Source organism: Mustela lutreola, chromosome 1, assembly GCF_030435805.1.
Source record: "Mustela lutreola isolate mMusLut2 chromosome 1, mMusLut2.pri, whole genome shotgun sequence".
In the NCBI taxonomy this organism is placed as follows: Eukaryota; Metazoa; Chordata; class Mammalia; order Carnivora; family Mustelidae; genus Mustela; species Mustela lutreola.
In genome coordinates this window covers 288,027,559-288,039,663 of record NC_081290.1, presented here as the reverse complement: position 1 = coordinate 288,039,663, position 12,105 = coordinate 288,027,559, and the positions used below count along the sequence as shown (strand labels likewise).

Below are 12,105 nucleotides of genomic sequence, written 5' to 3'. Positions count from 1 at the left end.
ACATGCCCCCTCACCGGGCCCCACGGTCCCCAGCACCCCCAGTCGGCTGGCCTTCTCTCCACCCGCCGGCTGGGAGCTTAGCCCCGGAGGCCTTCCAGCCTGATCGTTTGGTTTGGGGCTGAGCATGGGCCCTGCACCCTGTCGGGGCTGGAAGATGCTTGGGGAGGAGGAGGAAGGAGGGACAGTAGCTCTGGGTGTGTCTGAGCCTCCGTCTTCATGAGGCCCCATGCCCAAACGACCCCAAGAAGACGCATATCCTTCCCCAGTGCCACCTGGAAGGTGCCTCAGGCTTATCCCTGCAGTACCCCAGCGTCCTGGTGCAGTGAAGCCTCCTGTGGCCCTGGGACCCACCCTTTTTGCAGCTGGAGCCACCTGTGGGCCTGGCTGGGGGCGAGCCCGACAGTCAGGGTGCAGCCGAGAGAGCTTCAGAGTCCCGTCACCCTCGGCTGGGTGTCCTCTCCTGCCCATGGGTGCCACGCCCTCTCTGCTGAGGCCACAAGAACCGCCTGGACTTTAGAGGGCCCCTTGCCCCGCCAGAGCCTCATGGTGGCACAAGGGGTCCCTGCCCGGTGACCAGGTGCCCGCCCCCAGGGGCTTCCCGGCTGTCCCCAGTGGCCAGGGTGGGGGTGTCCTGTGTGAGCGTCAGCAGTGTGTTCTCCCGTAGTGCCGCATGTTAGTGCTTTACAGGAATACAGCTCCGTGGGCTTCTCTGTGCGCTGTAGTTGGACGTTCGTCACGCTGGGCTTTACTTCCCGTGAGTCAAGTTGCTGTAAATGTTCCGAGGCCTCCTTTTGGTGGCCGTGTGCACGGACGTCTCTGGGGTGTGTATCTGGAAGGACAGGTGCCGGGCCAGGACACGGACCCGTCCACGGTTACTGCCGGGCAGCTCTCGGCGCGGCCGACCCGGTCCACGCTCCCACCAGCAGCACACGTGGGTCCGTTGGGCCACATCGTCCCTAATGCATGACATTGTCAGTCCTTCTCATCTGGCCATGACAGCGGGCGAGCGCGAGAACTTCATTGTGGTGTGGACCAGGGGCAAAGGTGCGGAGCGCCAGTTCGTGGGCGTGTGGCCATCCCTGGTCCGTGAGGGGCCGTTCAAATCGGTGGTCTTTTTTTTTTTTTTTTTAATCATGTGGTCTTTTCCTTATTGGTTTGTAGGAATTCTAGATATATTCTGGATACAAGTCCTTTCCCCAAAAATGTCCTTTCTCAGCCTGTAGAGTGTCTGTTCGTTCTCTCGAAGAGGTCTTTCGATGGAAGGACGCTCTCGACTTTAAGGAAACCCCGTCTGTCACATATTTCTCTCTTACAGTTAGGGCTTCTTGTGTTTCGTTAAATCGTGGCCTTTCCCGAGGACGCGGAGATATTCCGCTGTTCTGCTCTCCAGGCTCGATTGCCTCTGCCTTCCTATAGGTCTCTGCCCTCGCTGGAATCATTCTGTAACTGGTTTCAGCAGGGACCCAGAGCTCAAGCTTTTCCATATGGACGTCCGGTTTGTCCCAGGGCTGTTTGTCGAAAAGCACATTCTTTCCCTAGTGGACTGAAACCGTGCCTTGGTCATAAACCAGGTGACCGCACACACAGACATTTTACATTTTCACCTTCGGATGTTCCATTCTTTTCCACGGACGCATTCATCAATCCAGTCTAGTGGCCCGTTATTAAGAGGGCGACCCCAGACCGCCTCCAGCGACACCCAGTGTCCATCCCCGACGCTTCCCGGTGAGCCTTGTGCTCGGCGGCCTACCTCCTCCGACTTTGTTCAAAATCACCTTGTCCGCGCTCAGCCTTTCACTTCTCCACAGAATCCGCTTGAAATATGCCCCCCCCCCAAGAAATACTGAACAAGAAAAGCATTCAAAGACTGATTGGAGCCACGTTGAATCCCTACCTCAAAATTAGCACCTTGCACCTATTAAACCTTCCAACTCATAAACATCACATCCTGAGTTGATGTACGGCTTCTTTCTTTTCTTTCACGAAGGTTTGGAGCTTTTCTGTGCAGAGAATTTGCTCGTCTCCAGTAGGTTTATTCTCAGGCATTTTATGATTTTGGATGCTGCTGTTATTGGCATCTTTTTGTTTTATTTCCTAATGGTTGCTAGCATATAGAAATACCGGTCATTATTGAAGCTGGTGTTCTTGCTAAATTCACGGATCAATCAAAGTGTTTATCTGAACGTTCTGAAGATTTTAATATCTGTGATGACGTCATTTGCAAGTGAGAGTGGTTTTATTTTTACCCTGTCCCGTGATTCTGTCTCTGTTTCCTTTCCCGTCGCTTGTCACACAGGCTGAGGGTTTCAGGACAGCGTCTGATAGGAAGGGCAGCCGCGGGGCGCCTGCAGGGCACAGTGGGTGAAGTATCTGCCTCCAGCTCGGGTCAGTCATCCCGGATGACTCAGGTCAGGTCATCCCGGAGTCCTGGGATCAAGTCCCGCATCGGGCTCCCTGCTCAGTGAGGAGTCGGCTTCTCTCTGCCCCTCCCATGTCTCGTGCTCTCTCTCTCTCTCAAATAAATAAATACTATTTTTTTTTTTAAAAAAAGGGTGACCACGGACAACTCTGCCTTGCTCCCTCTCGCAGAAGGAAGACCCCCTAATATTTCACCATTGAGTGTGACGTCCGCTCCACAGGGCTTTGTCTTGTTTTGTGTTTTTGTGTGTTTTCTACATAATAGAGTTCCCTTCTGTTCCTGCTCTCCTTCGAGTCGTGTTTCTAATTAGGAACGGCTCTTGAGTCTTATCAAATGTTTCTATGCATCTTTTGAATTGATTATATGTTTTTCCTTAGGGTTATTGTGTGGACTTTATTCTGTGATTATAGAAAAGGTATATTTTATTCTTTTTTTTAAAAATTTTATTTATTTATCTGACAGAGAGATCACAAGCAGGCAGAGAGGCAGACAGAGAGAGAGGAGGAAGCAGGCTCCCCGCTGAGCAGAGAGCCCGACGGGGGGCTCGATCCCAGGACCCTGAGATCATGACCTGAGCTGAAGGCAGAGACTTTAACCCACTGAGCTCCCCAGGTGCCCCACAAGTATAATTTATTCTTAATTTATTCTGTGGCCGGTTATGGATGTTTATTCTCAGATGCTGACGCAGCCTTGGGTAACTGAATTAAACGTCATCAGTCACGTGTCTTTGGAGACAACACTGGGTTTAGTTTGCTGTACGGGCAGGATTCTGGCCTCTATGTTGGCAAGAGAGATCAGCCAGTGTTTTTTCTGTCTTGCAATATACCGTCTGGTTTTGATATAAAGGCTATGCTGCTTCATAAAAATCCTCCAGAATATTTCTATAAAATGATATTAGTTCTTCCTTAAATGGTTAGAAGAATCACCTAGACTTAAGGTTTTGTTAGTTTGCTTTATGCAAAAATCATTAAAATTCCTAATTTAATTTATGTGATTAATATTGGAAAATTTGGGTTTTATTTCTTCTTGTGTCTGTTTTTATATATTATGTTTAAGGCATATATTTTAACCAAACTGTCAAAATTACTCTTGTACGTAATGTCCTCTGCATAGAGTTTGTAACTCCTGAGATCTGTAAAGATGTTCTATTTTTTTTCTTTTTAGATTAGGCAGAGAGAGAGGGGGAAGCGGGCTCCCCGCCAAGCAGAGAGCCCGATGCAGGGCTTGATCCCAGGACCCTGGGATCATGACCTGAGCCGAAGGCAGAGGCTTAACCCACTGAGCCACCCAGGCGCCCCAAGATGTTCTATTTCTGGTGCCTGACATTGGTGACTTCCTGTCACCGAGGGTGACGAACACAGTCACTCTGACCAGAAGTTTGTCAATCTCATTAGTTTCTTCACAGAATCATAATTTGGCTTTGGTGATGTTTTTAATGTAATCTTCACTTTTTATTTCGTTGGGTTGTACTGTGCATTATCTCTTTCTACCTACTTTCTCAGAGTTTAATTTTTTTTTTAATAACTTCTTGAAAGAGAGTTTGGCTTCCTTCTCCTCTGATGTGTACAGTCAAGGTCACAGGTTTTCTCCAAACACTTGCTCCCCTTCATGGCGCGTTGGCCACTGATTGACCCGGGACAAGGGACTTTTTTTACCAATTTAAAATACTTTCTGGTTCTTAGCAGTTTCTGCTTGGACCTCGGGCCATTTCAATTAATTTCTAAAACACTTAAGCACTTTCTGGTTATCTTTTTCTTACTGATTTTAGTTTAATTTCCCCGCCGTCAGAGAATGTACGTATGTGATTGAATTTCTTCGAAGTCCGTGGGACCTCGCTTCCCAAGCCCTGCGCACAGTCCGTTCGCGGCAACGCTCCGTGTCGCTTGGGCCACCGGGCGCGGCGTCCTGTCTGTCCATTAGGTCAAGTCGCTGCTCGTGTCACCCAGACTCGCCTCTGACGATGGTTCGCCCGCGTCTTCTGCCGGCGGCTGGCGCAGGGGAGCCCCCATCTCCGGCCCTGGTCGGTCACTTCTCTCTCACATTTTCTTCTGCCGCTTTCCTTTGTGTGTTTGAGGTCATGCTTCCAGGAACATCCAGACTTAGCATTAGTATCTTTGTCCCAGAGCAACGGCTTTTTAAAGGATGAAACACCCACGGTCAGCCCTGGCTCTACCCACGGTTCACCGCGGATGCTCTGCTTTACCTCCCCGCGCTCCCCTGGGCTTTATCTTTTTCTGTCCTTTTGCTGTCAACGTCTCTACGTCTTCACGTCTGTATGAAGATTCCTGTACAGATTCATAAGCAACAGCAAGGTGCCTTTTGAACCGGTCTGGCGGCGTCTGTCCGCTCACCGGCACGCTTGTCCCCTCGTGGCGCGCACACCCCGCGGCCTTATGCGCGGCCTTCTTTCTGATCTCCTTCCCTGCTCCTTCTGGATCAATCGAATGTTGATCCTACTTCACTTTTGTTCTGTTGCATTGACGTACTCTCGCCGTCACACCGTGGCTGACTCGTTCGGGTCGGCCTGGATCGGCCCGTCGGCCGTGGCCCCGGTGGCCCGTGGTGCTGGCAGCCGCGCGGCGCCCTCCGTGCCCTGCACCTCTCGTGCCGTCTTTGGTCCTGCGCTTCCGTTCCGCGCGCACAGACGCAGGGACGCATGTGGGGTTCGGGGGCATGCAGGGTCAGATCGAGATCTTTCTCCCGAGCCGACCGTTGCGGAAAATTATGAAATGTCCCTCTTTGTCTCTAGTCATGTTTAAACCTCATGACGTGCTACCGTTTCAGTCGACACAAATTGAAAGGTCCTCATAAATCTGTCCTTTTATGCGATCCTTACCCCTCGGCGCACCCCACGCTTCCCCCGGGGATCAGTTTTCCCAGCCTGTCCCCTGAACGCGCCTTCCAGTGCGGCTCTCCCAGCCGTGAATTCTCTTGCTTTTTGGTTTCAGCTTCCTTTCTCCTTTTTACTGCGGCAAAATGTACATAACATAAAATACAGCATCTCAACCGTGTTTGTGCCCAGCTCAGGGGCCCTAACCACACTCACGTGCTGTGCGGCCGTCCCCAGCCTCTGTCTCCAGAACTGCTTCATCTTAGGAAACTGAAAGTCTGAACCCATGAAACCCTAACCACCCCCCACCTCCCCGGCCCCGGCTGCCACCATCCTGCTGTCTGTCCCTCTGAATCCGCCTCTTCTAGGGACCTCATCGGAGGAGAATCGTACGGGATTTACTTACTTTCCTTCTTCATTTTTAGGGTCTATTCGATGGGTCTAGGATGCTAGGTTGGTCGTGATTTTCCTTGAGGAGTTTACAGATGGCACCTGGCGGGGCGTCTGGGTGGCTCCATGGGTGAAGCCTCTGCCTTCGGCTCAGGTCATGATCTCAGGGTCCTGGGATCGAGCCCCAGGCAGGGTTCTCACCCGCAGGCAGCCTGCTTCCCTCTCTTCCTTTGTCCGTCCTCCTGCTCGTGCTTTCTCTCTCTCATTCTCTATCTCAAAAAAAGTAAATAAAATCTTAAAAAAAAAAAAAAAAGACGTCACCCGGCTTTTACCCTTTCTGTTGAAAAGCTGGTCATCAGGGTAACGCGTCATTGTCCCCAACCCCTCCTTCACTATTTCTGTGACATTCCCTGTGCCTTTGGTCTCGGCAGCATGACTCTGAGAAGCCCGGGGAGCTAAAGGCCTGTTGGCGTCTGCGGTCTGATGTCTTCCATCATATTTGGGACCTTCTCAGCCTCTGAGCCTCCCTCTTGCCTGCTCCCCTTCTGGGATTTCATGTGTCTTGGAATCCTGTCTCCCACATCTTACAGTTTTTCTGTATGTTTAATTCTATCTTGTCTCCCTGCCCCTACCTGGAAATTCCCTTACAGATCTCCTCTGCTATCAAATTCGTCTGCCACGTTCTTAATTTCCATGATTGCTCTTTCTGTTTCAGAATTTCCGGTTTATTATTTTTAAGGTTTTATTTCTCAGGTGAAACACTCCATCTATCTTCTTGAACAAATTAATCAGGGTTATTTTAAGTCTTTGTCTCAAAGCTCAGAAGCCAACCACAGCCATCCGTTTGCTCGCAAGCCTGAAGGTCCGCATTTGGGGCGGCTCATCGGGGTGGTCTCCTCTGGGCGCGTCCGACTGGCGGCTCACAGGACCGGGCGGTCTGCTCTCCTCCACGGTGCTCCTCCAGCAGCCCCGCTCAGACACGTCTGTGTGACAGCAGCATTTGACAGACGACAGCGGGAGCTCTGAGGGCTCTTGAGACCACGGCTCATACACGTGGTCCACTTCCGCCGTGGGGGGAGCAGACCCCGCCTCTTGCTCGGGGGAACTGCAAAGGACCTGCCTTCCTCTTTGATCCACAGCAGGCTGCCCTCGGGCCGTAACTTTTTGATTCCTCTCAGCACAAAATTCGCTCACCTCAAAGTCTCATCCAGTTAATGACGGTGTCATGCTCTATGTCCAGCATCTTAGGATCCACCATTTTTTCCCCCAGCCTCTGCCCAGTGCCCAGTCTCCATGCAAACCAGCACCATGCGCTTGAGGACTCTGATGCGACAAGACCCCTGGCTGGGTCCTAATTTCTCTACCTGTAATCCGTCGCTGCCTAGGAAACCACACCTCAATGGTGTGGGTCAAGACCACAGTTCGTTTTCTCGGTCACGATTCTAGAGGTCAGCAATTTGCAGTCGGCTCCGTGGGGAGGTTGTTCTGCTGGCTTTGTGTGTGTGTTTGTGCGGTCCTCTGGGGCGGGATGGTCAGAGGTGGCTTCACTCACGTGTCTGTTGCCTGATCCTGGCTCTCGACTGGGCCACCTCTGTTCTCCTCCGAGCCACCTCTCCAGCCACCCAGCTCAGGCTGGACCATGCGGCCACGTTCCAAGAGCACATCAGTTATACACGGTGTGACTTCCCAGCATTCTTTTTCCAGAGCAAGTGTCAAGGTCAGCCCAAATTCAAGTAGCGGGAAAACCAACTCTCTCTCCTGACAGAGGAGCTCCAAGCTTCGGAGCCGCTGAATCCGCCGCACCTCAAGATCTGTTTCTGTGGTCTCTTTTTTCCCTTGCTTCTCCGACTTCTCAGTGCAAAAATACATAAAGGCTCCGTGATACTATGTCCCTAGAGATCATTTTGGTTTTCCCGTGGCATGTGCAAGCCACAGGACAGCGCACTCTTCCTGGCGGAGGCCTGGTCACGTGCAGTCTCGGCAGCCAAAGCCCCACCCCTCCCACGTGCATCTGTTTCCTTCTAGGCTTTTTCTATACACATTATCAGTCATGTTTCCTATTTTTATGTTTCTAGAAGGATCTTTGTTTCTAGAAGGATCTAGGTTTCTAGAAGGCACTTAAGAGGGGAGACACTTGGGAAGGCGCCAAGTGTCTGAGGTGCTGGGCACAGGATGAGGGCCAAAGGGGCCACTCACACCTCTTCTCCCTTCTCCCCCGAAGGCTGCGAGAACACCACCGGGCCACCATCAAGGTCATTCGGCGTATGCAGTACTTTGTAGCCAAGAAGAAATTCCAGGTGAGTCCTACACTGAGCCCTCCCACCCTGGCCCAGAAACTCCTCTCCCACTCGCGGCAAAGGCTACAAGGCCTCCGTACCCTGCCACACCCTAGACCTGACCCTTCCCTCACCAAATACCCCGAAACAACTTCGCTTTCTTCTGTAAGACAGCATGCCCCTGAAAAGACTCTGTGCTGAGGTCCAGCCTACAGCTGGACGCACACAGAGCCTCGGGGACTCACCCTCCTCTCCCAAAACTGACCGGCAGATGACGCAGGAGTGATAGAGGTGCTGAGTCTGCCCCACACCACCTGCGTGGGAAGTCGGGTCTCCCCAACCCCAGAGCCCTGTCCCCGGGAGCCCCCAGTAGCCAGTGCTCTTGGCCCTGCTCTTCCCCCCGCCCCCGTGGGGGTCAGAACAGAAGGGTAGCCTGGCATCCCAGGGGGGCCGCCTTTCCAGAGAGATGAAGGGCTCCTCTGTTGGGGCCGGAGCCAGAGGGGCGCCCTTGCCCATCCCCTTCCCTCCAGGGCCAGGTTTGCGGCAGCCACCCCTCGGAGCCCCTGGAGCCACAGGGCCCCAGAGAAAGCTAGCCGCTAGCAGGCTCAGCTCCTTCCTTTGGCTGTGCGGATAGTCCTTGGTCTGAGGAGGTCCCTGGCTCAGCCTCCACTCTGAGAGCATGTGGACCGCAAAAACAGGGACCCTCAGGTGTGCCCATTCTCCTTCCAGAAGACCTGGCAACTGTGCTCCCCCAGCCCGACGCGTGTCACACGCAGCCCCAGGGCTCGCAGCCGGCCGGGCTCGGGCAGCCCGCGCACACCCTCCCTTGGCGGCGGCTCTGCTGCCCGTGTGCCCGACACTCCTGGACAGGGAGGCTGCTCACCGCCAAACTGGGACAAGTCACACAAAGGGTCCCAATAGGGCTTGGGACTTCTTATTGCCCAAACACACGAGGCATCGTAAGTGCCATTCTTGGCTGGCAGCCGGAGGTCTGCCTGGCAAGATCCTGGGGAAGACGTGATGGCCCCAGAGGTGGAGAGTATCTGAAGCTGGTGGCCCTGGCTTCCCTCCCACAGAGGGGAAGCGTGGGAGGCAGGGAGCTGAAGGGCGCGGGAGGAGGAGGGGCCCACCTCCCAGCAGCACCAGCACCCCTGGGTGGGGAAGGGGCACGGAGCTCCTGCAGGGGACTGCTCTGGGCAGCACGGGGGAGGTCCTGGGAAGGGCCGGGATGTAGCCCCCTCACTGGCCAGCAGCCTGGCGGTGACAGCGAAGACCCCAGATATCAAACGGGTAGAGCAGGGGTGGGGGTCAGTGGAGAATCTTCTAAAATGGGGATGGCCCCCACCCTAGAAGCAGGCAGCTGAGTCTCCCAAGCAGGGCCCTATAAGACGGGGCTGGGGGGAGGCCATGCAGGTGGGCAGGGGGCTTGCTGGGTGGAGGGGCCCCCAGCACAGCAGGCAAAAACTTGAGGCTCTGACTGCCCAGTTCTAGTGTCATGTGGGCAGCTTCCAGCTTGGGACAGAGTTTGTCCTTGGTAAACAGATGCCCGCTGCGGCGAGAGCTGACTTGGGGAGCACCCCATCCCTGAAAGGCAGGCAAGAAACTGCCTGGGGGTATCAGCAGGGACCCCCTACTTCCTTCTAGGCTGGGGCCCCCTTTCCTGCTGCAGGACACAGGCCAGGGCCCTGCAAGTGGCCCCCAGAAGAAGGCCGGGCCACCCTACCTTCCCTGCTTTCTGCCCCACGTCTGTGCCCAGGACCCTTGGGGCCCCCAAACAAAGCTGGTGGGGGCCTTTGAATGGACATGTTCCGAGAGCCTCCCTGTGTGTCCCAGTGGGGCACCGGGGCTCTCGAGCAAGGCGGGGGACCGGGGAGGCCTCAGCCTCACCGGCCGGGCCGTGTTGCCAGCGGCGACGTTCCACAGGGAGGAGGGACCCCCGGGGGAGCAGCCTGGAGGGAGTGCCTGGCCGTCAGGAGGTCTGCGGGCCCAGCTGTCAGGGAGGCCTTCCCTTCCCCCACAACAGCCTGTTGGTCTGTCTGCCTGCACCCCGACCCCACCCCCCAGCCCCAGGGGCTGCCGACGTGGCGGGTGGCCCCCCGCCTGCCTCGCTGCAGCCGATAAGTGCCCCGGGGGCCGCCCCTGTGTCTGGCCAGAGGAGCCAGAGGCTCTTAGCCCTTCGAGTTTGCCTTGAACTCCCGTGTCCACCGTCGGTCAGTCTGGACAGCCCTGCATTATCTTGGCTCATCTCAGGCTTCTGCTGCTGCCGTCAGAGGAAATGAGCTCTGGAGGGAAAGTTGAGATGGTTTCTCCGGCGGGGCCCCAGGCCGCCCCTGACGGAGGCCTCCAGGAGTGCGGACCAGACCCTGGGGGCCTAGCAGCTCCAAGATAAGTCTCAGGGCGCCTGGGGCCCCGCCGGGAGGCACGGACCCTTCTGTGGTCTGGGCTCTGAGCGCAGGGAGGCGGGGCTCACACGCCCCCCACCCCCCACCCCAGAGCCGTGTCCGGCAGCACCCCTGTCCCGCAGACCCGCGCGGGCACGTGCTCCTACTCTCCCTCTCTCTCTCACACACACTCTCACACCTTCCCAGAGGCACACGCGCGCACACACAAGATCCCGACGCACTCGGGTGCCCACGTCCACCTGCACACCACGGTCCATGCTCTCCAGCCTCTCTGGGAGCCCATCCCAGGGGTGTGCTCCCTCCTCCCCAGGCCAGGCCCGCTCCCCCCCGAGCTCTGAACGCAACCCATGTCCCAGCCCAGACTTCACTGGCCTAGGCATGCCCCCCGGAGCCCTGGGGCCCTCAGGAGGCTGACCGTCGTGACCCAGGGCCTCCTCCCACAGGCACACGGAAAAGGAGCTCAGACTCTTCCAGAAGGGAAGCTCACGCCCCATCTTCCAGAAGGAAGACCTAGGTCTTGGCACGTTATCCCCAGCCCGTACCTAAATGCTGCTGTGATGGCGGTCATTCAGCGACCGAGCGGGGAGCCGGAGGCCCACCCCGAGTCCTCCCCCATGCCCGCCCCGTGGTCTCGCGACAAGCCTTGGGTATCGCTCACAAGGTGGTTCTGGAGCCCAGCACAGACCCGAGGGAGACGAGTCTTCCTGTGCAGGGTGCAGCTGTGCTTTGGGCACGATTGGGTCCAATCCCCCCCCCCCCATCTCAGGGTCTTCATCGGGGTCCACAGAGGGGCTGCGTGTTGCCTGTGAGGGCCAGGGGCCCCGCCCGCTAGGTCATGTGGGGAGACAGGGACCGCCTGGACTTCGGGGCCCGGCCCCTGGGAGGAAGGAGGCGTCTGCCGTGGAACTCCCAGAGTCCAGAACCCTAGCAGGGGAGCTGCCAGGACTCCGTCGAGTTGCCCACGAGGCTGGCAGAGCCCCTAGGCCCATCAGAAACACAGTCCAGGATCTGAAGAAGGTGACCCCGGGGTACCCCGTGTTTCTGGGAAAACAGGGCCAGCTGTGCCATCAGACTAGGGGAGCCCCAGTCTTGGGGGACGGGGCCACCGCAAGGAGGGGTAGGCTCTGCTGCCAGGGAAGACATGTCTCCAGGGGACCCCAGGGCAGACGCCCAGCCTGGACAGTCGGTGGGTCTCTGAACCTCGTTCCTCGTGGTCTCTGCCCCAGGCTCATTGCTAACGTGGATTCCAGTGCTGCTGAGCCCCACTCGGGGCCTCACCCGCCCAGGCGACCCGTGGCCCCTTGGATAGAGGGGTCGTGTTCCCACGCAGCTCTGGCTGGCTTGCATCGGTGCAGGGCCTCTGGGCCAGGAAAAGCCCATTCCACTGGCCTGCTGCGACCTGGGGGAGACCTCGGCCTGCAGGCTCCTGGGAACGGGGCTGTAAACGTGGCTTGAGGTTCTACAACGTCGTGAGAAGCCTCGCACTTGGTGGTGGTTTCTGGTGGTTTCACCTGAGCCCCATGTGCATTTACGGGCTCTAAGGTGGCACCAAGCCCAGGGGCCTTGGGGTCAGCTGCCCAGCCCTGCGTGGCCCCAGAGAGCGGGCACAGCAGGCTGCGGCTGTCACCCGAGGCCTCCTTTGCCGGCCTCTCCCCCGCCCTGAGAATGGTGCTTGGGTCAGGGCTCGGCATGGGGCCGGGAAGACCGTGGCTGCGCAGAGCCCGGCCCCTCCTGGCCCCGCAGCATGATGGGTTCCTCCCAAGAACGGGGCCTGGTAACCTGGAGAGG

At 56.5% G+C, this 12,105-nt stretch overlaps 1 protein-coding gene across 8 annotated transcripts in view; it reads left to right on the top strand.

Annotated features, from left to right (window-relative positions):
* The window catches only part of KCNQ1 (potassium voltage-gated channel subfamily Q member 1), a 308,703-nt gene that overhangs the window by 226,655 nt on the left and 69,943 nt on the right, over positions 1 to 12,105 (top strand). For all 8 annotated transcript variants that reach the window (XM_059150971.1, XM_059150927.1, XM_059150937.1 and 5 more), the window contains exon 12: positions 7,861 to 7,936. In XM_059150971.1, the coding sequence (XP_059006954.1) occupies positions 7,861 to 7,936 (76 nt within the window). The remainder of the gene's footprint in view (positions 1 to 7,860; positions 7,937 to 12,105) is intronic.